This window comes from Borostomias antarcticus (assembly GCF_949987555.1).
Source record: "Borostomias antarcticus genome assembly, chromosome: 11".
Taxonomy (NCBI): Eukaryota; Metazoa; Chordata; class Actinopteri; order Stomiiformes; family Stomiidae; genus Borostomias; species Borostomias antarcticus.
Genome location: NC_140244.1, coordinates 21,445,916 through 21,472,150, shown reverse-complemented (window position 1 = coordinate 21,472,150; position 26,235 = coordinate 21,445,916). Strand labels below are relative to the sequence as shown.

The 26,235-nt window shown below is 41.4% G+C and overlaps 3 protein-coding genes across 4 annotated transcripts; 1 reads left to right on the top strand and 2 right to left on the bottom strand.

Moving 5' to 3' along the window:
- Positions 1 to 1,715: 1,715 nt before the first annotated feature.
- Positions 1,716 to 9,020, bottom strand: nemp1 (nuclear envelope integral membrane protein 1; the record flags this gene model as incomplete). Its single annotated transcript, XM_084446156.1, has 10 exons — positions 1,716 to 1,869; positions 4,286 to 4,462; positions 4,594 to 4,819; positions 4,957 to 5,071; positions 5,168 to 5,261; positions 5,372 to 5,444; positions 5,552 to 5,771; positions 5,904 to 6,025; positions 6,861 to 6,894; positions 8,820 to 9,020. 10 exons carry the CDS (start codon positions 9,018 to 9,020, stop codon positions 1,716 to 1,718), a joined length of 1,416 nt encoding a protein of 471 aa, XP_084302282.1.
- A 999-nt stretch (positions 9,021 to 10,019) lies between these two features.
- Positions 10,020 to 15,690, top strand: cd63 (CD63 molecule). Of its 2 annotated transcripts, none has more exons than XM_084445492.1 (8): positions 10,020 to 10,110; positions 11,807 to 11,892; positions 13,436 to 13,609; positions 13,874 to 13,948; positions 14,040 to 14,135; positions 14,706 to 14,849; positions 15,002 to 15,085; positions 15,248 to 15,690. In XM_084445492.1, exons 2-8 carry the CDS (start codon positions 11,827 to 11,829, stop codon positions 15,311 to 15,313), a joined length of 705 nt encoding a protein of 234 aa, XP_084301618.1. In that variant the 5' UTR covers positions 10,020 to 10,110; positions 11,807 to 11,826; the 3' UTR covers positions 15,314 to 15,690. The 2 variants fall into 2 exon arrangements, with proteins under 2 accessions (XP_084301618.1, XP_084301619.1); XM_084445493.1 differs by lacking the exon at positions 10,020 to 10,110 and adding an exon at positions 10,952 to 10,972.
- A 1,124-nt stretch (positions 15,691 to 16,814) lies between these two features.
- Positions 16,815 to 25,347, bottom strand: letmd1 (LETM1 domain containing 1). The gene is made up of 8 exons (XM_084445487.1): positions 25,250 to 25,347; positions 24,929 to 25,044; positions 24,732 to 24,814; positions 23,321 to 23,507; positions 23,074 to 23,175; positions 22,152 to 22,304; positions 21,801 to 21,897; positions 16,815 to 18,041 (listed from the first exon to the last, which is right to left on the bottom strand). Exons 1-8 carry the CDS (start codon positions 25,254 to 25,256, stop codon positions 17,971 to 17,973), a joined length of 816 nt encoding a protein of 271 aa, XP_084301613.1. The 5' UTR covers positions 25,257 to 25,347; the 3' UTR covers positions 16,815 to 17,970.
- Between the last annotated feature and the right edge of the window lie 888 nt (positions 25,348 to 26,235).

Genomic DNA, 26,235 nt, shown 5'->3' with positions numbered 1-26,235 from the left:
ACTGCTGTTCGAATGAGTTAAGGGTCATAGCATGATACATCATAGAAAAAAGGTGAATCTGATGTCTAAAGTAATCAAATTACAGGTAATGCATGTAAATAATTCTATCATGAGTGTTGTCATATGGTATTTCAGAGGAAGGATGGCCAAAAAACACTGAAAGCAGATCTTCCCTGTTGTTGAACAAAAGGTCCTTTTAACTCAAAGAAAAACCAATGTGAATTGAAGAAAGTATGAGAGAAGAAAAGAGGATGCTGGTTGGGCCTGGACTTTTCAATTCACTAGTCATAACATGGATTGTTTGAAAGTAACTTCTAGCTTCCAAGTAACTGACCAAAGCATCCTAGAGAAGCCATTCATGTCTTCCCCTAATGAATTGAGATTTCCCCAAACGTATGTCAACACTGATCACCACAACATTCTGAAGGATAGTACTCTGAGCACATAGGAAATGCCTGACATCTCAAGTACGCATATTTTGTGCTTGCACTTTTTACTTTCAGAAGTGCTATTGAGCCCCCTGCTGTTTGCAGAGTACAAAACATTCAATATACTGCAAGTTCAACTGAACATTCATCAGGAGGAAAACGGTTCCCATTACTCTTTGTAGGCTACTTGTTCTCAATATTCCCTGTACAATAAACAATTGTCAAGCAAAAAAAAAATCTTTGATATCCATATTATTTACATTTTAGAGTACAAAATGTACAATATAGTATATCACAGTGCAAAAAATAAAATGCTCCATCTCTCAAGTTCCATTATTTTCTAAGGCAATGCATGTGATATCTATCACACATATGATTCTGTAGATTCTACACAAACACTTTCCACAGGTGACAACAGAACCAAGTTAAAATGTCAGTAGGTTAGCCAACTCCACAACAGTTTTGATAAATTAGCATACACACAAATGTAATAAATACAGAATATTCTGTATTCTAAATGGTGGCTCAAATTATTTCAGCAAATATATTCTTCCAAGAACTTTCAGATTATGTTTAACCTTCATTCTCAGCATGTGCGTGTACAGTCATAAGAACCTGTTCTCATGTTTTGTTGTTTATTATAGATGTAAAAAAAATATAAATTAAAAAATTCATGCTCAATGGCTTTAAACATAGTACTTCATCTCTTGTCTGACACTCAAACACTCAAGCAATGGAACTGTATGAAATACAACTAAAGAAAACATTTGACCTTGGTTGTGACAGATTTGAGTTTGGTTGTGACAGATTTAAGACACAAGGGGTGAAATTGGACTTTACTCCATGAAAACTAAACAACAATCTCAATGACATTCTTTTACACTAATCAGCTGGTCTCCCAGCTTAATTTTAACATTAATCTGACTCCTTTGTGAAACATCCTGAATTCTAACCTAATAAAAGTCTAAAAGTTTATAAAACGGAAAATTTTAATTTTCAGCCGAACCACTGGCCAGAAGAGACTACTGTCAAATCTGATTTGCAATTTACATGTTAGCGCCATCTGTCAGGTAGCCTACCATCGGTGCTTCTATATGCTGAACTCAGTGGGAATGCCCCAGCCTAACCTCATAATCTCAGAGGGCTGTCAATGGCATTTCTTAACCACTATCCCCACAGTGATCCAACAGTCTGATGGTTTGGAAGTCAGCTGGAAGGATTGAAGGCAAGTCAGCACTGTGCTCCACTGACTGTGCTGCTAGGAAATATCACCATGTAAGTCCATATTCACTCATCCTTATCGTCCATATTGTCCTCATCATCGTCATCTGTGGCGAAAAGCTCATCTTCAAAGTAGGATCCTCCAAGACCATACTCTTGTGCATGGACGGCCACCTCATTTTGCTGCAGGTGTGCTGAGCCTTCCACATAATCAGCAAATCTGTGGAACACAAAGAAAAACATCTTTAGCAAAAACATCTGTGCAACACACAAAACTGCTGCAAATCCTGAATGGGTGAGGTAAATAGATTCATGACAGGAAAGAGATGACAGGTCCCACAGCTGACAGGAAAGAACCCTCCAGTGTAATGGTGCATGCACAGTTAAAGGTGCAGTATGCGGTCAGGCTCAGAAGCACTTTGCTATATTTTTTGCAATTCTCATTACATCCCAACTAGGCATGAGTATCGGATTTCATCGATACTGGTATTGATACCGATATTGCTTATCAATACCAATACTTATCGATACTCTTATCAATACAACTCTACCACTTTGGGACTCGTACACTGCCTGGGTCAATAGGACTTTCTGTCTCTGTTGGCCTTCATTTACATAGTGGACTGTCACTGTAATATAGTGATCCTGTGTGATACTTGTCCAGCCATCACTATCGTTAGTGCTACTTTTTACACACTGGCAAGCTCATCTACAGTATGATGTTTCTCTTTTCAACTGCATGCCAAGCAGGTATGAGGGTGTTTGATAATGTCCCCCTGGAAGGGGGGTGGTAGATAGTCATCTCCCTACAGCAGGGGTAGCCAATACGTCGATCATGATCGACCAGTAGGTTGCAGAGGCCATGCTGCTAGATCTCGAGCCATTCAAAAGAAAAGCCATAAAAAAGGCGACTTGATGACACATGTTGAAGTTGCGTGCGCAGGCAAGCAGTCAAATTACCTCTCGTCCAAATGAGCAACTTCTTCCTCCTGCTCCTTTGTAGATAATAAGTGTGACCTTTTATACTGCAGTTCAGCTGAATATTTTAATGGTTAAATCACGTGTGGGCTGATTTCATCATTGTTTAGGCTTGTATATGTATCTGATACTGTAGCTGATAGTAGCCTAGCAAAATCAGAAACTCGATTCAACCCTGCAACCCTGGCTGATCCATTCAGTGCAAGTCAGTGTATTGACACTGTTCTGACAACTATCTGACTGTTACCTGTTAAGATTGTGTTATATACAACAAAATGCACGTGTCACTTCCAGTGTGAAGTAATTGGTAGCTTGATTATTTAATATATTCTTTGATTTTGAAACAGTAGCCGTATGTTATTTCGGTTGTATGTTGTTTTTTAAATGGGATTCTTTTTGTGCGTGCCCAGCCGGGCAGCTAGTGTAGCGTTTGTCGGGTTATGACTCCCTCCCTCCCTCCATCCGTCCCTCCCTCCCGACAATGTTGGCCTGCATCTCCCTGTTGGCACCACAAGAGGCAGTAGTCCCAGCACACCAAAATCAAGGACACCAAAATCAACCCACCGATCTCCACTGCAAAAGTAGAGTAGTGGTCAGAGAATTGGACTCCCACCCGGGAGACCGGGGTTCAAGACCCGGTGGGGATGACTTCATGGGACTATACCCCAAACCTCCACATGTTCATCCTTTCACTCCAACCTTTACTTACCACTTACTTCACCACCTAAAGGGAAGTGCATACAGCAGGTAATGACTTTTGTCCAGAAACAGAAGTTGAACCAATTGCAGCAAAATAGCTAATGTTACAGGAATCATCAGTGTGCTTTAGCCACTGACCGCTGCCATTAATGTTATGGAAGCTGCTGCTAGTTGTTGTGAGCTCATGAGCTAACTGGCTATACGCTCTTATTGTGCTGGATTAGCATTGGAAGCATTGGAACTGATGTGTCCAGGAGACAAGACTTCTTAATTTATCACACATTATTTCATGTAATTTCAATTCGCAGCTATTTCAGTGGCATGACTAGCTTCCGTCCAGTCCTGAACAGAAACAAGCCAGCCATGCACATAAGCCAGGCTGGACCTGGCCTGGTTAAGATAAGGTATGACTTTAATGACACGTGAATTAAGACTTCGGGCGGGGGTTCCGGGGGCGTGGGGTGGGGCGGTAGATCTTGATGAGCTGGTCATTTTAAAAGTAGCTGACACAAGCCAAAAAAATGTGGGCACCTCTGCCCCACGGTAAGAACAGTTAACAGTAACTATGAACAGTAACAGTTACTAAAATCAGAAGACATAGACTAAACTGTGGTTACATTACTTATGTAGCTTGCTACAGCAACCGAAAATATTTTAATTTCATCATCTCTCACTCCCAGTCAGAAAATGTTCGCTAATTGCTAAAAACGTTCTAAAAAAACGAGTAACAAAATAATATTGTCTGTAGACTGAGTGAAAAAAGTCTACAGCGCAATGAATGGTCCCTGGCAGGGCGGTATGGCGGTATACCAGGGTATAGCCCCGAATAGTATACCGACCTGGACCAGGGCTAAAGGGTCTCATGCTCTAGTGACTGAGCTAGCCGGGCTGCCCCCCCATCCCCCCCAAAAACACTAGTACATAATGAACGTCAGAAGATATAACAATGCCACTCTCACCTCTTCGGGGACTGAATTCTGGACACGGTCTTCCAGGTGTTGAACTCGGGGCTGGAGCAGAACGTCCTGAGCTCCTCCAAGGCCCGGTGCGTCTCCACCTCCCCTTGCTTCTGGTACTCCTCCTCGGTCAGCAAGCGACGGGGCACTGGCTTCCAGCGGAGAGTCGGTTTGACTTTACTGCAAAATACAACACGAGCTCCAACATTAAAGATTCTGACAGCATGAAACTTTACAGGGGGTCTAGCGAGGATACCTAAACATGTCAGTCGAGAAATATTAGATAAGATGACTTGACAGCAAAAACCTACCGCCAAGCAGCAAGAGCCAGGAAGATGGGATACTCCAGATTCTTGGCACAGACGGCTGCCAAGATAATGGCCAAAGCCACTTGCTGAACCTGGATCCCAGTATAGATCAGCAGCAAGCCAAACAACTGGAGTGTCCATGAGAGGATATTGATACTCCTTTCCTCCACAAGAGGGCCATGACGGTAGCACACAGCAAAACTAATAAAGCCCACCACTGCTGCATAGCCTAAGACAAACCGACAGAAACGGACAGATTCAGAGATATGACATCTCTTGGTAAATGGAGCAATTGCTTTCCTTTATTCAACATAATTTACAGTGAATGCCACACACAAACTTGTGATGTTAATTATCAACACTTACCAAAAGCCAGTTCCCAATGCTCTTTGATGATAAGCTGCAGGTTCTTGTACACAAGCTGGATGATATAACAGGAGAGCGACCAGCCGCCAACTATTACCAAATAAAATGAGCTTTTCTGAGGAAGGAGTATAGATGGGCACACATTATACATATTGTTGTACTAGGCTAGGTGTGTAGATTAATCAAACACGAGCTGCTGCACTGCTCTAACCTTGGGCAGAAAGCGTGCCATGATGAAGATGAGGATGATGAGGGAGGCGATCATGCCTGTGCTCATGCCAGCAGAGTAATAGAACAGCTGACTCCTGTTTAACAGGGAGGAAACAACACACTCAGCAACTACAGGGAATACACAGGTCACACCAAGGCAACATAAGTAGGCCTCCAGCAGCCGGTGAACACTACCATCAGGTACCTGCTGAGTGAGTCTGCATAGATGAACAGCAGCACCCCGGCAAAGAACATCGTAATCAGAGATATGTCCAGCTCTGTAGAAGAAAAGAAAGCGCACAAACATTATTTACCCTCAAAAACTGTAAAAAGAAAGAAAAACACAAAACTGTAAGGACAACGTTTTTATTCCAAGGAGATTTACCCTTCACAGACTTCACTGTGTATACAGCTTTGGGGTCAACGGGGTCGATCTTGAAACACATCTTTTTGCTGAACAGGCTGATGCCGATGGTGGTTTCATTGGACTGCTCCCGCAGTATGCGCTGGAATATGGCCCAGAAACTGAAGCGATCCAGCTCCTGCAGCTTTTCCTCGTTCTCTGCAACAGCCACCTTCAGCTCTTTCGAGCTCCATACTCGGACCTAAACAACCCAAATCTCACAATAAACTCAGCAATAGACACACATGCTGATCTACAACGCTTCTAATGTGGAAGTAAAGTTAATCAGTGTGATGCCAGAATTATACAACATGTAATCTGCTATTCCTCATACCTGAATTCTAGTCCAAGTTAACTTCCAACCAGGCACAACAGAATTGTGGTAACAGAAGTGATTTGACCCTGATCTGTTATATTGTTGACCATCTTTTATCTCGATTATTTGAAGGGTAGAATCTGCAAAGACAAAAAAAAAAAAAAGATTTGGAAAGCCCCATAACGGTTATTTTGTAATGTAGCCTAGTAGGACTGTTAACTTCTAAGAGAAGTTCAAAGACGGCTCAACAATATCCCCTGGAAAGATGTTGCCTTCCACAAATTAGCTGGGTAACGTTAAATACTACATATAATTTCATATTTCAAGATACAGTGAAAATAATTTGGATGGAGTTTGTACCTAGACAAAACAATTAGATAACGTTAATGTTCCAGAAACAAGACTGAGCCCTACGTTACTAGCATTACTTGGAGGCTAGCTTGCTAACGTAGTTAGCTTGCTTGGTTAGCTAAGCTAAGTTAGCTGGCTGCTCAATGTTTGGCTATATCCTCACGAATGCATTTGTTAAGTAAAAACATTTGCCATACCCGAGCCTTGCTCTGCGAATTGAGGGAGACATAAGAACATGACTAGAAAAAACATTAATTTTTCACTTTGGAAAATAAATTCTCCTCTCAGTTTCATGTGTCCCGCCATGACAGGAGACGACCCGCCTTTCTTCGCTTAGCAACCGAGTTGAGTTACAGACTATCTGGCCAATCACATAAGAGGTCAACAATCGGGGTTCATTCAAGATTGTTAAAACGTTGTGTGAATGTTTGCAAAATAATCTGCAGCAATGTTGGACAGCAATAGCAGAAAGCCATTAAAACGTCTTTCGTTTTTGAGATACTCAAGTTAAAACAAAACACAACAGTGCTTTTTCATAAACCATATGTCTACCATTGATGAAATGGATTGTTGTGAACTATTAGGGCTTAAATATTTTTTGGGTAAGGCTAGACCTAACGTTACCACAATCTCTGAAAAAGAGCAAAATCAGGTCAATCTGAAAGGGGAAAGGTGTAAAAAAAAAAAACTTGAGAATCTTATCTTTGTCAGATGTGCTGAGATTGAAGGGTCTGCCCTACATCACCAAAGAGTCAGATTATAATTTACATAAAACAATATTGAAATATGTTGGCGACATGAATCATAATTTAAGGAGTTGATCACTAAAATATGTGGACAATATAACACTATGAAATAAATTGACATTTTAAAATATTTTGTCTTTTTATTTTATCATGAGTTCATGAGATCATGAGATCATGCAACCACATAGCAAGGTCATTAAAGAGTCACTTTAATCCTGTTTTGTTATTCATGGAAAAATGTATGTGTCAGGGTGACGCTCACCCACACCAACATCTTAACTTTGATAAAAATACAAGGAACTCTAGTTGCTCCTCATTCACATCTGTGAATCAGATCTTTCTCTGGCTTGTAGCCATGACCACTCCCTGACCTATAATGACCTAATTTCCATGTATTTCAATGGATGGACATTAAATAATCTTGTTCTGGATTTCAGATTGTTTTACTTTGTCTCACTTCTTCTTAAATACAATTATCTAACCAGTTTGACCCATACCCCCATAACAGCATCAAGTAGGCCTAAGCCAGTAGGCCTATCTTTATATTTACTGTACTATAATGCCAGAAATGTTGCCTACCTGTATCCCTCCACAACCCCACAACCCACCACTGTGTGATGCTTGCGTGCGGGCTCAGAATCAATGCCACCTGCTAGTTAGCTAGATATGGGGCTTTTCCATTGATCAACACAGTACGGTACAGAACGGCAAGTAGCCTATATGTATCTTACCCATGCTGTGTTACCTGTAGCCTATAGCCTACCTGGTTTTGGGGCCAATATCTCTAGCCGGCTACATAAGTAAGCAATACTGTAGCTCACGACAGGCTGTGGTATATGATAACCATATCACAGCTAATGGGCTTTGTCCGGCCTGACGCAGAGCAGAGGTGCAAGGTGTGATATAATAACCATATACCACAGGCCTGAAGTGAGCTATTGGTTTTATAAAATGGTCACCAAGTATGGCAATATGTATAAGACACACTCCAATTTAAATATTTTGTATTAATAAATAATAGTCCTACTGTTCAAAATAAACAGGCTGCCTGCACATAGTGTGAGGCGGCTGCATGCAACAGAAGAAGATAACGTTAACTGTCACTGAGACCATTTCTTCTTTTGATGACTGTGTCTCACTGTTGGCTATAAAAGAGGAAATACTGTAGTTCTGATACCTGTTGGAGAAATCAGTAACAAGCCATTTAGTCCATTATATGTCCATCACCCCCAAATCCAACATCATTGATTTATTTTGTACATGCTATAGCTATAATTGAGAGATATGTTGTTGTTTGTGTCTACATTTGCATTATGGGTGTGGTAGATGTGTACACTAGATATGGTGACACTGTATACATTAGCTAGGGTCATTCAGGTGCTAGATGGCCTGCGGAAAGAAGCTTCTCCTGAGTCTCTCCATGTTCACCATGTGTGTACGTTACCTTTTACCTGACCGGAGCAGAGAGAACAGTCCATTGCCTGGGTGGCTGGGGTCCTTCAGGATTCTGTTGGACTTGGTCTTGCATCTCTTGGTGTAGATGTCCTTGAGGTGGAGGAGGGGCTCTCCTAAGGTAACGTACTGCTGACTGTACCACTCTCTGTAGGGCCTTGCGATCTTGTGTGCTGCTGTTCTCATACCAGGTGGTGATATTCCCAGTCTGGATGCTCTCAATCGGGCATAAGTAGAAGCTCTGTCAAATCTGGTTGGACGGTCTGAATTTCCTCAGTTGTCTGAGGTGGACAGTCCCTGACGTGTTTTCCTCACCACAGTGTCTATGTGTGTTGATCATGTCAGGTCCTTGGTGATCTGGACGCCAAGGTACTTGAAACTGTACTCTCTCTACAGGGGTCCCGTTGATGATTAAGGGGGTGTATTTCCTCTCCTGTTTCCTCCCAAAGTCCACCAGCATCTCCTTTGTCTTGCTGACGTTAAGATGGAAGTTGTTTTCCTGACACCACTGGGTCAGGAGCCTCATCTCTTCCAGGTAGGCCCTCCCATCATTATTGGAGTCAAAGGTGGCTGTACAGTCGTGCATGTACAGGGAGTACAGTAATGGGTACAGAATACAGCCCCCATTTGCATTATCCTTTATTTATACTGTATAGAAATGGTACTTATTGTGTAATTTCTAAATGTGTAACTTATACATTTGTAATTTGTGAATTGAAGTATTGGAGTTCATCTGTATTAAGCATAATTCTGGAGCCAGCAGCAACATTTCACTGTAACTGTATACATACATTAGGCTACATGTGACAAAGAAATCTTCAATCATTGCCCCAGGGCCCTGAGCCTGGTGTCGAGTTTGGATGGCAGTTATAGTGTTGAAAGCTGAACTGCAGTCAATGAACAGCAGTTTCATATAACCCGATACATTTCCCCTGCTCTTGACTAGGCGGGATAGGGTAGAGTGGAGGGTGTGAGCTATTGCATCCTCTGTGGATCTGTTGGGACTTTATGTGAATTGTAGGGGGTCTAGTGTGCTGGGCAGTGAGGAGCAAATGTGTTCCTTGACCAGCTTCTCAAAGCACTCATCACCACGGAGGTGAGAGCTACCGGGCGGTAGTCATCGAGGCAGGCTGGTCTTGGCTTCTTGGCTATGGGGGTGATGGATGACTTCTTGAAGCATGTAGGGACAATGGACCAAGGACAGGTTGAATATCGCTTTGAACACAGGAGCCAGTTGGTCGGCAAAGTAATTTTGAAAGTGCCTGCCCTTTTCCAAACAGTTTCCAACGGATAGTTTCCTGGTGTAGCGGGTTAACCAGATACAGAGACTTCTTCTTTATTGGATGAGGAACATGTATGAGGAAATGTTTCAGCCTTTCACTGTCCTCGATATGCAGCATGCAATCAAGAATACCCAATGTATCCTATTTAAACAACATGTTGCAGGTTAAAATACAACGATTCTAATAGTTTGCCCCGAATATCTTATTTAATTTATTGAATGTAGCCAACCGATTGTGGGCCTAACGTATTCTGTGTGTTTGCGAGAGGAGGGTGACGCGAGAGGGAGGAGTTACACATTTGCGTAAGTTTCACGAAGTTGATTCCAAATTTCACCAACAACCCATTAGTTCATCACTTCTTCCTTGGAATAAGGAATACGTATTCTTACTAAGGTAAGATTTGGCTTTTGTACATCTAAATCTGTTAATTGAACAAACCATATTTAGATTAGTGGCATACAAATTTAACTGAAAGAACAGAGTGATTCGTTTTTCCAATAAAGAACTTAATAGCCTACTGTAAATTCGCTTGCTTTGTTTGCTTTTCGATAAATTAGTTGTCAAAATATGACAAATTTCATTACGGTATCTTATAAACTGGATAACAAATGTAATTTTGTTGCAACAATAGTTACATTGTTTCCTGATCACGATAATAAACGGTCCGCTCTCGCATGTCGCATTAAGCCAAATTCTGTATCCGAGCCACCATAATCTGTTACCAATTAGCCTATAGCTCTGCCTATGCTGAACTTGGGATAGTTATGTGATATTGTTTTCTAATTTTCTTTCATACTGTGTTGTAGCCTTGTTGTAGCATTATGATTAGCTATATACAACCAAGGTGACCAATCAGATGACCAAAATTCTGGGTCTTGTATGCCTAAATCTACATCTTGTTTTGTATCTGGTGACTTTGAACAAATTATTTGATTGTTAATTTGTAACACCTCACTAGTGGCAAATATATGACCATTGAGGCAAATCGATAGCCACTTTTGAGGCGGTAAGATTATGATCGCCAGGGGGAAAATACAAGAGCTCATTAGCTAGAGCAGCTCTAGACCCGGCCAGGACACTTTACAAAGGGGGAACTTAATTAACCAGTGAGTCATCACCTAACGTTGTGCCCTTGAGCAAAGAAACACCAACGCCAGCTCATTCACCGGTACTCGTCGTGCTAGCTGATCATGTGCTCGACTCATCTGATGGGAGAAGAGCAGAAGACCGATTTCCCCCTTGAGGAATTAAAACAGTATGTATAACAATAAATACACATGTAGGCCCAAATTGAATGGTTGTCAGAGTCCAGACAACCGTAGATCAACCCCAAAGTGTTTTTTCAAGTAGCTTAATCCCTTGGTGGTCATAGAAATCCCAATAGGGGCCAGATCAAGTCATATCATGACTAGTCAGTTCTGGCCCAGCATATCACCATATTTAGATATTATTTCCAGGATGTCATCACCATCATCTCGACAACTTTTAATTCTAACCGGCTGGCTGTTTTCGGTAGAGATAACGTCATGTCCTATCATGATTGGTCATGTCCTATCTGTATGATGTGGCCTAGCCCTGAACATCACTAAAAGACGTCATCACAACGCCATCATGACTATCATGATGATCACGATCATCATGAGTAATTTGGCTTGCTGGGATGGAACACATTGGCGCTACATAGACAAAGGCATAAACAAGGGCATTAAAAGGCACGGTCATCATTATTTCAATGTGTATTAGAAAACAATAAAACCAGAATCTAAAAGGTCAGTTAAAGACTGTGGCATTCCACCAGTCAGGAGATGCATTAAAAAAGTCTGAAGGTAGGAAGGACCTACGGATTCAGTATGCATAGGCTTGTGCTCACTAGTTTGACTAACATCTAAAGCAAATGTGGTTTTATCACGTAATCTGGTGTAGAGAGGATGTTGTTGAGGCAGTAGGCCCTCGCTGTCAACACTTACAGACAGTTTGCTTTCTCACATTGACAGCTAAGGTTTGTAATAAATTGTTGACACATATCTCTCTGTTGTATATTGAAGAACTATTTTTGATCTGATGGTCTTTGATGTCTGTGTTGTTAAAGGGACCCGATCGTCCTCAACCATGGCTGTAGAGGGGGCAATGAAGTGTGTGAAATTCCTATTTTTCCTTTTCAACTTCATCTTCTGGGTGAGTTGCCATTTAACCACAAATTCACTTTAGCTTTACTTGTGAGATATTCTTGAGCCTCATACTATTTCATTTTCTTCTAAACGCTTACATTTGTGATTGTGTAATTCTCCTGTAGGCTTGGTAAATGCAGTCTGTAAGCTGACACAACACACAATAACACATACGCCCTCCCCCACTCCACTCAGCTTTTCACTTCCTCTCTGTTGGTTTATTGTTCACTCACTGTAAACTATTTAGTTGATGTCCAGCACTGAGGTATGACTAAGACATGATGGGAAACATAGGAGAGAGAGAGAGAGAGAGAGAGAGGAGAGAGAGAGGAGAGAGAGAGAGAGAGAGACAGAGAGAGAGAGAGGAGAGAGAGGTGGGGGAGAGAGTAATAGTAGAATCTGAATCTTGTGACCACCAGAGTGTTATATAGCAGTATCACGTGACTTGTCAAAATCTTTTTTTTTCTGCTGATGGAATTGTAATGTTCTTACTAATCATGCACTGCAACATTTCACGCAACAGTTAAAGATTATATAAACATTTAAAAGTTGTTTGTTTTTTCACATTAAGCTAAATTAGTGATGATAAAAAGGAGATAAAACTTGAGGTACTGTAGCCTACTCCACATATGTAGCCTGCAGCATTCTCCTACAGTATACTTCCTCCTTCATATGCTAGGGTGCTTATGACTTTGTGTTCGCCTCCTGTTCCACCTGCCGCTGCTTAAACTCAAATATTTACATTGGTGTTCCCTTCAGTACCTGGTTACAAACTGGGTTGATTCACATCTACAGCATTATATTAATTAAACAGATGTATATTATGGTCGACAAGAACTGGAAGGAGGGAGAGGAAGTTGGTCCTGGGTTTTAATTCCTGAGAAAGAGATTACAGTGTTTTTTTTTTATGTGCTTGACTAGTGTCCTGAAATGTAAGTCAAAGTGGCAAGACCAGTTTGCTCAGAAATGCATCTGCATTTGCTTGTAGGGACATGTTATTATTGTTTGTACAGATGGTATGCATGAAAACATTCATTCCAAAACTCCATATTTAAATAGAACACTGGACGATGAGACATTTTAGTGAAATTATGTAATTAATAATCACGATATTCATTGTACATAACAATACACATATCCACCTCTCCGCTGTGGCGATATAAGAGCTTTATTTCACACTGAATGCTTATGTTGAGGAGTGTGTTTGTGATCTGTCTGTTTGCTTTGAGGTGGGTTTGTTTGTGTTTCCCTTTCTGACAAGGAGTTAACACCATTGGCAAATACAATAAAGTGATTACAGTTCTACCGATCTGGATGACTCATCTCATCTGGGGAAATATGTGAACTAATATTAGTCAAAAACATCTTGGAAGGTTATGACAGATATTAGTTCACATACAGTTAATTCTCACATTCTAGAACACATGTAGATTAAATAAATAACAATTAAATGGTATATATTTGTATGGTCCGCATAAACATGAGTTCTCCCTTCTCTACATCTCCTTCTCTCTCTCTCTCTCTCTCTCTCTCTCTCTCTCTCTCTGTAGGTGTGTGGCATAGCCCTGATAGTAGTGGGAATCCTAAACAAGACCATGATGATCAAGAATGCAGTTGCTTCGTCAGCCCCACTCGTTATCATCGGGGTGGGAGTCGTCATCTTCTTCATCGCCTTCTTTGGCTGCTGCGGAGCCTGGAAAGAGAGCCAATGCATGATTACCATGGTAGGCAAATTCATATAACTTGTGTTTCCTCATAGATACACTTTGAACCTTTGATCTGGGAAGTAAGCAGTGTAACAGCAATCTGAATCATTCTTTAGCTTTATGAAAATATAATTGACTATATTGGCATGAATAAAACATGCGCAAACCCAGCCTCATTGAAAGCTAATTATGATTTTTTTGTCGCATCCTGCAACAGATTGTGTGTCCTAATCCAAAACTGAATAATTATTGCATATCTTTTTCATTCTACTCTCCCCTAAGTTCACCATCCTTCTCTGCCTTATCATCGTTATTGAGATCGCGGCAGCCATTGCTGGATATGTCTGCAGAGGCAAAGTGAGTATACCTTTGTATATGCTTGTAGTATAGTTACATTGGCATGAATTACCAATAACATTCTGATCACCATATTGTATCCTATCTCCAGATAACGTCTATTGTCCGGGAGAGTCTCACTGACACGATCAACGGTTACAAGAATAACACAGACTTCCAGAAGGCCATAGATAAACTGCAGGAGGAGGTGACTATCGATCATTAGCTACTGGTAGTATTGAGTTCACTCCCAATTCGTGATCATGTAACTCCTGGAAGTAAAATCTAGGACCTGCTATGAGGATTTGTCATTGCCTCATGACAACACAATGAATGGATCATTCACTTAAAACAATCAACAGTATGTGCATGGTGCATACCCTAGTGTGGCCTTTATACCTATTTTGTTCAACATAAATCTAGTGATAAGAAAACATATGTTTGGTTATGATCAGTAAATATGTATATTCTTCATTATATTACAACAGCTCCTACGTCTTACAGCTGTCATCATGTATTTTGCAGTGTGTAAATCCTTCTGGAGCCTATTTGCTTATGTTGGCTCCTCCTTCATGTACAATAATATGGTCAGTGTGGTATCTTTGGGTGTTTCCTCTACTGTTGACATTGTGTAGCAATATCCTGCTTACTGTCTAAAAGTAACTACAGTACCACAGTCTCCTGTCATGTACTGTTTGTATTTCCCCCTCGGCATGTCTGATGTTCACTAATGCTAATGCTTATGATCTCACTGTACTGATCGTGCTCTTTTGTCCAGCTGAAGTGCTGCGGTGTGAACTCCTCCTCTGACTGGATCAACTTCGGCCCTGATCAGAACTCTGTGCCGAGCTCCTGTTGCATCAACGTCACTGAAAGCTGTGGGGTCGGGGCCATGAAAGATGGAAGCAAGATATACACAACGGTGAGGTTTCAATGATGGAAAGTTTCTGTAACAACCAAACACATATTCACAGACATACATAAGCCTGTAACAGCAAATGTGTTCTGCATTATATAAAGTCTACTACAAGGGCAGTGGACATGAATTACTCTCTTTGTGATTGTTGTCTATAGGGGTGTCAACCTGCTGTTGAAGAGCTGCTGAAAAAGAACCTTCTCTGGGTCATAGTTGCAGCACTAGTGATTGCTTTCTTGCAGGTAAGAGCCAGCAAAGTCTTAAGTGCACACTCACTGAAATCCTTAAGGACTTTGAAGATGTGCCTGTAGTTGGTCTTAATTAAAAGCACAGCGAGACATGCACATACATACTGTACTCACACACACCTTAAGTGCTAACTGTTGTTTTTGTGTGTATTCCAGATCTTGGGTGTAACATTTGCCTGCATGCTGTTGAAAAGCATCCGCAGTGGCTATGAAGTCATGTGATACTCTACAGGCCACCAAATGGGATGGTGACCCTAAAGTAAAAAGGAGTAGATATACATTCATTATTGACAGCTTCTTTAATAACCTTCAATTAGACATTTCTTACTCTTGATATAAACACAATAAACATGTGCCTTTGTTCTGATGGTGAAATACATGTATGGCACATGCCAAGAATATCCACATGTTAGATAGCAAAACAAAACATTTTATTAAAGAAGAGCAGCGATGTTTTTGCACTAATTTGAAGCTTGATATATCCTTAGAACTTATATTTTATTTTAGACTTAAGAAAGAGTAAGAGGCTGTTTTTCTGTCTTGCTGGTTCTCCAGTTTCTATTTTTAGTTTCTATTTTTATTAAAGGTTCTAAATTACATTACTTTGTCTTTTTACGTTATGATTGTGCATTGACTTGATCAGAGGAAATCAAGATGTAGTGTAAAACCATAGCATTGTATATTTTTACACAAGAATATTGGTTAAAGTGCAGTGAAAGGATTCTTTTTGGGGGGTTCTGGGTTATACAAGGAAAGCTCATGATCTGATATTTCATTCTCCTATAAAATGAAAATTACAGTATATACAGACGTGGACAAATTGTTGGTACCCCTTCCGTTACAGAAAGGAAAACCCACAATGGCCACTGAAATAACTTAAAATTGACAAAAGTAATAATAAATAAAATATACTGAAAATTAACTTATGAAAATCAGCCATTGCTTTTGAATTGTGGTTCAACAGAATCATTTTTTTTTAAACTAATGAAACTGGCCTGGACAAAAATGATGGTACCCTTAACTTTATATTTTGTTGCACAACCTTTTGAGGCAATCACTGCAATCAAGCGATTTCTGTAACTCTCAATGAGACTTCTGCACCTGTCAACAGGTATTTTGGCCCTCTCCTTGTGAGAACTGCTCCAGCTATCTCAGGTTTGAAGGGTGTCTTCTCCAGACTGCATGTTTCACCTCCTTCCACAGATGTTCAATAGGATTTAGATGAGGGCTCATAGAAGGCCACTTCAGAATCGCTCACAAGGAGAGGGCCAAAATACCTGTTGACAGGTGCAGAAGTCTCATTGAGAGTTACAGAAATTGCTTGATTGCAGTGATTGCCTCAAAAGGTTGTGCTATAAAATATTAAGTTAAGGGTACCATCATTTTTGTCCAGGCCAGTTTCATTAGATTGTTTTTTTTTATGATTCTGTTGAAATTAAAAAGCAATGGCTGATTTTCATTAGTTAATTTTTATTAATTATTACTTTTGTCCGTTTCAGTACAGAATTTCAGTGATCATTGTGTTTTTCTTTAACGGAAGGGTACCAACAATTTGGTCTACGTCTGTGTGTATATATATATATGTAGTGTACCACAGACAGTTTGTTGACTGTCTAGTGTCTTAGCATTGTGCAAATGGCATGTTTGCTGTTGCCCTGTCTAAGAACCGTAAATGAAAGCATAAAGAGACCTGTTGTATAGAAGTATTTATTTACGAGGCACATTCCTTAATACATTACACTTGTGAGCTCAATAAATCACAGCAACACAAACCAGAATAAGTTGAATAAGACAAAATAACCTGTAACGAAAACCTTTCACGTTAAATATGAGCATAATGGCAACTTATACACACGCACAAACATATAACGGACAAATAGCCCATTCCAAAGGGACTGCATTAGTACTTTTGATCAAGGCACAGCGATTGAAAGGACATTGACACTGTCATTCTTTGATCACTAAGTGTTACACCCCCAAAAGCAGAGAAACTTGTCTGATTGAGCAAATACTAGTCAAATTAAAGTATCCCATTTTTGAGCATCAGGCATTGGGATCTTTGTTAATAACTCTGGTGTCTTGAGTGGCACTTCGATAACATGCATCTACAGTACATAATGACTTCATCAAAGTGCATTCATACATTCTTTTTGAACAAAAAAAAACCCTGACTACTTTCTTCAAAGGGTCTTCTAGCCTTTGTTCAGACCTCAGAAAGTTTGATAGATACTGTACCAATCATTTATCACTGAACAAGTGCTATGTCCCTCCTGTGTATTAAGTTTGCCACAAGACAAATAGGAAAAGGATATAAAACACTAGTAATTCACAGGCATGAAAAAACTGAATAAAAAAAAGGTTACAATGATACATCTTTGATTTGACAGCTGAGAATAACAAGCCATATACCCTCCAAAAAGGTTTGTTGTCTGGGATATATCTTCTGTCCTAAACGTGGATTGGAATGTCTCCAGACTAACTGCTCTTCAAATGTTACATATTACCTGTCATGTGGCAAGCTGAACATTAACAGGGACTAAAAGATGTATTGTTGCCGGTAATCTCTATTGACTATACAACCCGTTCTCAAAATCTCTATGAGAAAGCCTTAGCTTAAAAGCAAAGAGAAAAACAAGTCTGAGCCTCAAAATGAAGCCTTGTTTGGGATACTGCAAATGTTGAAAACACACATTTTATTCACCATTTAACACACTTCAAGTCATACGTTTTAGCCTTCTGAGCAATAAGCTGTGCTGTATGTTGCTTTCTTTGTAGGTAGAAGATGTTGACACCCTCTGTGGAAAGTTGTCCTATCCAGTACATACACAGTATGTGAGAAAGCCGAGGGGAAATGGCTGGTCTTCTCAACTTCCTTCCCGTCAGTGGCGGTTGGCTTTTGGGTAGTTAGAAAGAAAAACCATGCTATGCAAAAGCAGAGAGACCTCAGACTCTGTGAAAGCAGAACACAGTGGAGAGAAGCATTACAATGCAGTTGTACTAAAACATGATCCTCCCCACAACGTCATGAAATAAAGGTACATATTCAGCTTAGTGCTCTGTCTGCATTATATAGTTGTACAGTGCTTGAAAAGTTACACAATAGGGCAGACCCTCTCCTGGACCCCCTGCAGTTCGCCTACAGAGCCAACAGGTCAGTGGACGACACAGTTAACATGGCCCTTCACTACATTCTACAGCACCTGGAGTCCACAGGCACCTACGCCAAGATCCTGTTTGTGGACTTCAGCTCTGCTTTCAATACCATCCTCCTGCCCATTCTGGAGGGCGTACCCTCCCAGCTGTGTGTGCCTGACTCCACCTGCAGGTGGATCACAGACTTCCTGTCTGACAGGAAGCAGCAGGTGAAACAGGGCAAGCATGTCTCGGACTCCAGGACCATCAGCACAGACTGCAAGGCTGTGTTCTTTCCCTACTACGTTTCTCCCTGTACATGACTACACTACACTTCCAGCCATCAGTCTGTCAAGCTCCTGAAGTTTGCGGACGACACCACCCTCATCCGACTCATCTCCGAGGGACATCGACCAGCTGCTGTCCTGGTGCGGCCAAAACAACCTGGAGCTCAACGCTCTCAAGACAGTGGAGATGGTTGTAGACTTTTGAAAGAAACCAGCTTCCCCCCTCCCCATCACTCTGAATGACACCCCAGTGGCTACTGTTGACTACTTCTGCTTCCTGGGCGCCACCATCTCCCAGGACCTCAAGTGGGAGCTGAACATCTGCTCCCCCTCACCAAAAATGCACAGCCGAGTATGTACTTCCTGAGGCAGCTGAAGAAATTCAACCTGCCAAAGGCAATGATGGTACTCAGGGCATTGATCCTGATTTTTGTGCTGATAACAAGTCCACATAGGCCTGCTGTGTCTAGCTTTGATAGATCTACTGCTGCTTGCATGGGATGACATGTCACCAATAACTCCAATTGTAGGCCAAATAATAGTAAGCCTATTATTGTCATCACACCCAGCGGTACTCGTCTGCTGCGTCAGGAATACAGGCCGCAATGTGTGAATGTAAATAGCCTTGTAAGGCCATTTACAGCAACACATTTAACTGAAAATGTGTCTACCCCTTCTGCTGTAAATTCAGTTGACTTAAAATCGCCAGAGGATTTTCAAGCATGTTGTGGGTTAAAACAACTGCACTTAAACATTAGGAGTTTGTTACTGAAAATTGATTTTATTAATGTGTTGAGTGATGAAGTCTCCCCAGACATATTTGTCCTGACGGAATCTTGGCTCTCGGAGAAAGTCTCTAATTCAGACGTTGCCATGGCTGGTTACAAGCTAAGCACGAGAACTGGCAGCCTCCTCTTTTCCTAAGAACTTTGAATATATTGTTTTAGATATTGGTCTGGGAAGTAATATTAAACTCACGGTCATTGGTATTTATCATTCTCCATCTGCAAACTGATTTCTTCACTTGCCTCGTAGACAAAATGCAAAGAATCAGTCTAAATCCACCTTAAATTAACAAAGAAAACGCTTAAATACCCACATAGTGTAGGATTTACACACGGAATTAGTGATAACTGTCTAACTGCTTGTGTTTTCAAGGGTCTTAAATCCAAAGCATGTGTCATTAGGAAGCGTAATTTTAAAGATTTTTTCGAACTGGGTTTTCTGCATGACTTATTTAATGCCGACTTATTGTAAAAAGAATCTGCTCGGTCCCGGACTCCGAGCTAGCTATTAATCACTTCTCCTACACTTTTAATTCTCTCTCTGAGAAACATGCCCCCCTATAAGAACTATAGGATAAAAATAATTCCAACCCCTGGTTTTCTGCAGAATTGACAGAAGCTCTCCAAGTCAGAGATCTGGCTTAGTCTAAAGCCAGACATACTGACCTTCTGTCAGACTGGTTGCACTTCAGACAACTGCGATGATCAGCGTGATGTCCCACAATGGTCCATCTTGGGTCCACTTTTATTTACCATCTACAGTATATTAATTACATTGTGCCCCTCTTCCCACACTGTTCTGTCTATTATTATGCAGACGACACAGTCCTATACAGTGCAGGATCCACTCTTAGAATGGCCGCTGCAAATCTGCCGTCTGCTTTTGATTCTTTACAGCTGTCTCTTATTGGCCATAAATTCCGACAAGACAAAATGTTGAAAAAATGACAAAGTTTTGTTTTGAAGGTCTCATGGGACTGATGCCAGCATGGGTACTCACACTCTACAGGGGATGCAAATAGAAATGGTTGACTCCTATAAACACCCGGGTATTTGCCTGGATGTAGAACACCTCACCAAGAGGCTAAGGGGAGAGATAGGATTCCTCTTGAGAAATAAGTCCTGTTTTCTACTGTTGGCAAGAAAATGATTGTGCAATCAACAATATTATCTGTCTTTGACTATGGTGATGTTCTGTATATGCATGTCTCGCCCACTTCTCTAAAACCTCTTGACGCAGTATATCATAGTCCTCTGCATTTCATCACTGGTGATGGGTTTACTCATCCATCACTGTGCTCTGTATAGCAAAGTTGGATGGCTGTCCCTTGCCACTCGAAGAGAACGACATTCTCTTGTATTTATAAGCACCGTCTGGCAAGCTGCCATTATACTTGTCATCACTTTTGAGTTTTAGAGACATGGAACACCATTCTAGGTCACAATCAATGGCGTAACACCAAGGTAGGACAGTCTGCCTTTGGTATTCATGCACCAGAGAGGTGGAACAGGCTGCAGGACTCCCGAAAGGCTTGATCAACTTGTCTCGCTAGAGAGGTTCATGGTTATAATAGCAGGTGTGCTCTATGTCGACTGCTCATGTGTCTTGTCATTTTTATTCTGGGATCTTAGAACTTCGTACTTGATTTTATGTTGTTTTGTTGTATCATGTTCCTATTTTGTATGCGTTTTCTATTGTAATCAGAGCGTGATTGAAAAAGAGAGCTTACTCTCAATTGTCTTCCCTGAATAAATTCAATTCAATTCAATTCAACACCTCCATCATTGACTCAATCCTCACCAACTCCACCACCCTCTGGTTCTCCACCGCAACAGATAAAGACAAGGCCAGACTGCAGCGCATCATCCGCTCCCCTGAGAGGGTGATCGGTTGTACAGTAACAGGACCTGCACGCCTCTAGGGCCCTAAAACGGGCCAGAAAGATTGTGGCCGACACCTCCCATCCCGGTCACGGTCTCTTTGAACCACTCCCCTCCATCGGGACCGGGACCATGCGCCACTAAAACAGCTTCTTTCCCACAGCCATCAGACTCATTAACAAAGCTTTGCCCCCACGACGCACACTCCCCTCCATTCACTCTATACCCTTTGCACCACTTGCACTAAACCTCTGATATGTCAATCTCAATGGCACACACATAAAACATTGCTCATCTATCACACCACACACACACACACACACACACTCACCAAACGCTATTATTTATATTGCGTAATTGAATTTGTGCCTCTTTTTAATAGTTCTATTGTATTTTGTATTTGCACCGTATGTTGTATTTGCACTGTTTTTGTACTGCATTTGCACTGTCATGACTTTGCACTGACCTGTCCTGCAACCTGTCCTATGCCGCCTTCATCAGCGTATGCCATTACCCTAGTCAAATTCCTAGTGTGTGTGTAAACCATATACATGGTGAATAAACGGATCTTGAAATCTTGAATCTTGAATAACAGGAGAGGAGAGTTAGAATAGAAAGAATTACCTTTAAGTTGAGTGGAGAGCCTGAGCCAGTTTGACAGCCATTCATGGCACTGGTTGATGCTCAGTCTGTCCGAGTTGAGCCCTCTGGTGTAACAAGCCTTTGGGAAGGGGAATGAAGCCATCATCAGTACAAAACATATCAATCGTGCGCGTTCAAGTTATGACATACAGTACTAATGATAGCTAATAATGGTACAATATTTAAGTATGCAAGCACACATGGACTATGTCAGATGCATTTCTATTAGCTAGAGTAAAAGGATGGGCTAGAGTTAAGTGGTGTGTGATTATAGACTAGGGTTCAGTAGTTTGTGACTATGGACTAGGATTAGGTAGTAAGTGTGATGCTAACCTGTTTCAGTTCATATTCACTTAGTTGGTGTGGACCCAGTCTACTGAGAGCAAGATCGAGCTGGAGCAGCTCCAAGGCATGACTGCTCAGGCGACGGCCAATCAGGAAAGAAGGGAGGTAGGGAGTGAGGAACAGCATGTGGCAGAGATGTCTCTGATTGGACATAAAGATAAGAGGATGTAGTGATGAGGTTTGTCTTCAGTAGCCTGTTGACACTTCATCTTTTATAACAAGAGAGTTTGGCCAAATGTATTCAATGACAGGAAAAATGATTGATTTTATTTTAGATATTTTGGTGAAATATGATGATACATGCAAGTATCTGACCATACAGTATATAAAGACACAATACCAACTCGTAGCATAACCATGTCATGTGATTTGCTACTTCAGTACACGTTAACAACAAATATGACTGGGACCACTATACAGAAAAGTGTATATTTTCTATATAGTGGTCCCAGTAATAATCCCCTATAACAAATTGGCCACAATTTCACACACCCATACAAAGGTTGCACAATCAATCGTGCATTAATCGTAATAGCAATTAGGAACCCTGACATTAACTAATCACGAAAGGCCGCAAATAATAATTTGGGTTTGCACTGAGTGTGCTGGGGCATATGGGAAAACCTTTAACCTAGTCTTGTTCAGGATCGCAAGGCCCTTCAGAGAGTGGTACGGTCAGCTGAATGTACTGTACCTTAGGGGGGACACTCCCTCACCTCAATGACATCTACACCAAGAGATGCAAGACCAAGGCCAACAGAATCCCTACGGTCAGGGAAAAGGTACCGCACCCACATGGCGGGCACAGAGACTCAGGAAGAGTTTCTTCCCCCAGGCCATCCGGCACCTGAATGACACTAGCTACTGTAGTGCATACAGTGTCAAATAAAATCTGAATCTGTTCACTGACCATCTGATGTGCACTCATTCTCTTGATGCCCAGGGGAGGTCCAGAAAACAGGCCCCGTACAGCAAGGATTTCAGACACGTTGGGGTGTACTCCTCTTTGTACCTAAAAACCCATGATTGAACATCAGAGGATCCAGTACAAAAGGAACTTGGAGGCACTGTGTTGGCATTATGACAAAGGGAAAAACAAGAGGCACACAATTTCTGGATACCTTTGAATATTTTGGAATACACCTGCACTCACCCACCTTGCTACAGAGGTTTCGAAGACTGCTCTGGATGTGTCCACCTTTGGCAAGGGAACCTGCCCTCTCAAGCCCCTGTAGCACTGCCCCATGGTGCTGGGCCCTGTGGGAGTGGTAAACTTCCTGGAACTCTGCCTGCTGCTGAGGGGTCCAGAAGTGGGGGATCAGGAGCTGGCGAGGGAAAAGGTACCTGGCAGTGAACAGGAGAGGAGGGAAGCGAAAAGAGGAGAGACAAATGGAGTGATGGGAAGAATGTGCAAGACAGGCAGGACAAGGGAGGGTTGGGTTTGCACCCGCCCTATCTTTTGGACGGGAAAAAACGTTGAAATAATTATAAATCGATATCAACACAAAACCTAATGACAACACATACTATTTTGGATAGATAAACGACTAACTATATCAACTTCCATCGCAATAACGTGCAGTTTCTCAAAGGTACTTTTTATTTATTTTACGTTTTTGTTATTTTACAGTGAACTTTAGCGTTAGCATTTTGAGCACTTCACTGGAGAGTGCCGCTGACCAGAGCGCTATGTTGGTTAGTGATTTGTAAACATGAGTCAGTTGCTCTTGAATTAGAGCACATTACTAGATTTTGTAGGCCGAGAGTAATCCAATGATGTCCACCTCTTGAAATTTGGTTGAATTTACTGACTGCTAGATCAGCAAAACCGTCCTGATCGCTAACAGTGACTAACAGCTCAGTGGCCTTGTGGTTAGAATGTCCGCCCTGAGACTGGGAGGTCGTGAGTTCGATCCCCGGCCGAGTCATACCAAAGACTATAAAAATGGTACCCATTGCCTCCCTGCTTGGCACTCAGCATCAAGGGTTGGAATTGGGGGGTTACATCACCAAATGATTCACGAGCGTGGCACTGCTGCTGCTCACCGCTCCCCCAGGGGATGGGTCAAACGCAGAGAACAAATTTCACAGTCAGGTGTGTGACAATCATTGGGAATACCAACCTTTTAACGTTGTTAGCATAAGTGAACGAAGTAGAACATAGCGAAAATTAGCATCACAGCTAGTGGACATTTTCTATTTGTCAAGTCCCGTATGAATGAGCTTGGTTTGACTAACGTTAGCAAGCTATTTACTATTGTGTACTATGGTAGGGTACATAATAGAATGCGAAAAATCTGACCAAATGTGCAGGACAGAACAAGACAGTATTAATCTATTGACATAGCCAGAACGCACCAACAGCGACAGCAGCAACACGGGGTGTGTGTATCATGGGAACAGTCAGTTTATACCCAGCGTTCCAAAAAACGTTGTAAAATGTTTTACATTGTACATGTCCCCAGTATCCCCCCTAAATTCTACGCCCATGATTTGAATGCTAAATATAAAAGAGGTGTAGGAATACTGAGGCGATGATCAAGGAAGCTGTCATTTCACCAAACTCACATTAGGACAAAAACCAGGTAGTTGGCAAAGGGAGGAATAGAGATCATCCCCAGTGGAATGGCTTTGAGCAAGTCTCTGCGGACCTGAGAAAGACAAATATAGAAGAAATTACGTTGGGAGAAATTTTCGGGCACAGAAACATTTCACTTTTGTATGTTTTTTTTATTTTTTTTATTTAATTTAATTATTCAACCAACCTGCCTAAGTTTCTCCATATCCCGATAGGGCAGGTTTTGGAATCTGACACCATAAGTGGCCATCTTTATTTTGATTACTTTCACCTGATTGGCATCTTGGAAGAGCAGACGGAAACCTGAACAGTAACAAAACAAAGATGTGGATACTTAAAATTCTTGTAGAACATGAAGCATATTATTCTCATAACCCTGTGATGCATCACTATACCATTTAAAGCCAAGATGATGTAGCCTGGACATGAAGATACTAATGAGAAATTTTGTAAAAGTATCTATATGAGGTTTAATAAATCATTACCAGAGTGCCATGGTCAATCTTACCTTTCATGAAAGTGTGATAGAGTATGTAGAAGCGGGGAAAACGTCTTTTGAGGAAGCTTTCATACTTTTCATTAGCCCACTGGAGCCTGTTAGTAATTTGGTGTACAATTCCTGCTGTGGTTTTGGAGACTGAGTAGTGCCTGCACAAACTGTGAAATAGAATAGAACAAATGGGTTTTGTGATGAGTTAGAGTTTGACAAAAGCCTCAAAAGACAGGAAATTAACATGATCTCCACAACCCTAGCTACCAGTGAAATGTACAGGTTTTTCCCAGCATGCGTCTTTGACACCTGTTACAGTGTTGCTATGTTGGTCACCTACTTCTTCAAACAACGTAGGCTACCCACTGGGCAGGTTGCTTGGGATTCAAACCATAAACAAAACCTACCTGGTCATAAAAATATCATACAGTTCAGCAAACTGAGCTGTAGTTATGACATGAGTGAAACTCGCCTGATTAAGGTGAGAAGAGTGCTAGATAACTATGAAATTAAACAGAACTCAAGCCCTGTCATGGCCCTCCCCAAATTTTATCCGACAGGATAGGGGGCTACCAGCAAGGCACGGTCGATTTAAACACGCATTAGCTGTAATAGCTAAACAACTGTTAGTGGTTGCTCAGGAACATAAAATGTTTCCTTTGCTACACTCTAATAAACTCCCAGCCTGCTACCAAGATAGTGCTGACACATTAGCTACTAGCCTGCATGCTAACAGCTAGCCACACCATAACACTTCCCCACAATGACAACATTCATATCAACAAGATGGATATTGCACGAACTACTAAATAGCTACCTCGCTTGAGAAGTGACCCTGAGAGGAGCGTATAACTTGGTTGCAACTCCATTTGTTCGGATACAATGCAGAAGTGTCAAAGACAGACCACCGTACAGTCCCGAACAGGACAGCGCCATTTTGGTGCCTCTGCGCACCACTGTTCAATTACCGTAATGGACGCGAGGAGCAGTTGTTGACATAAAAA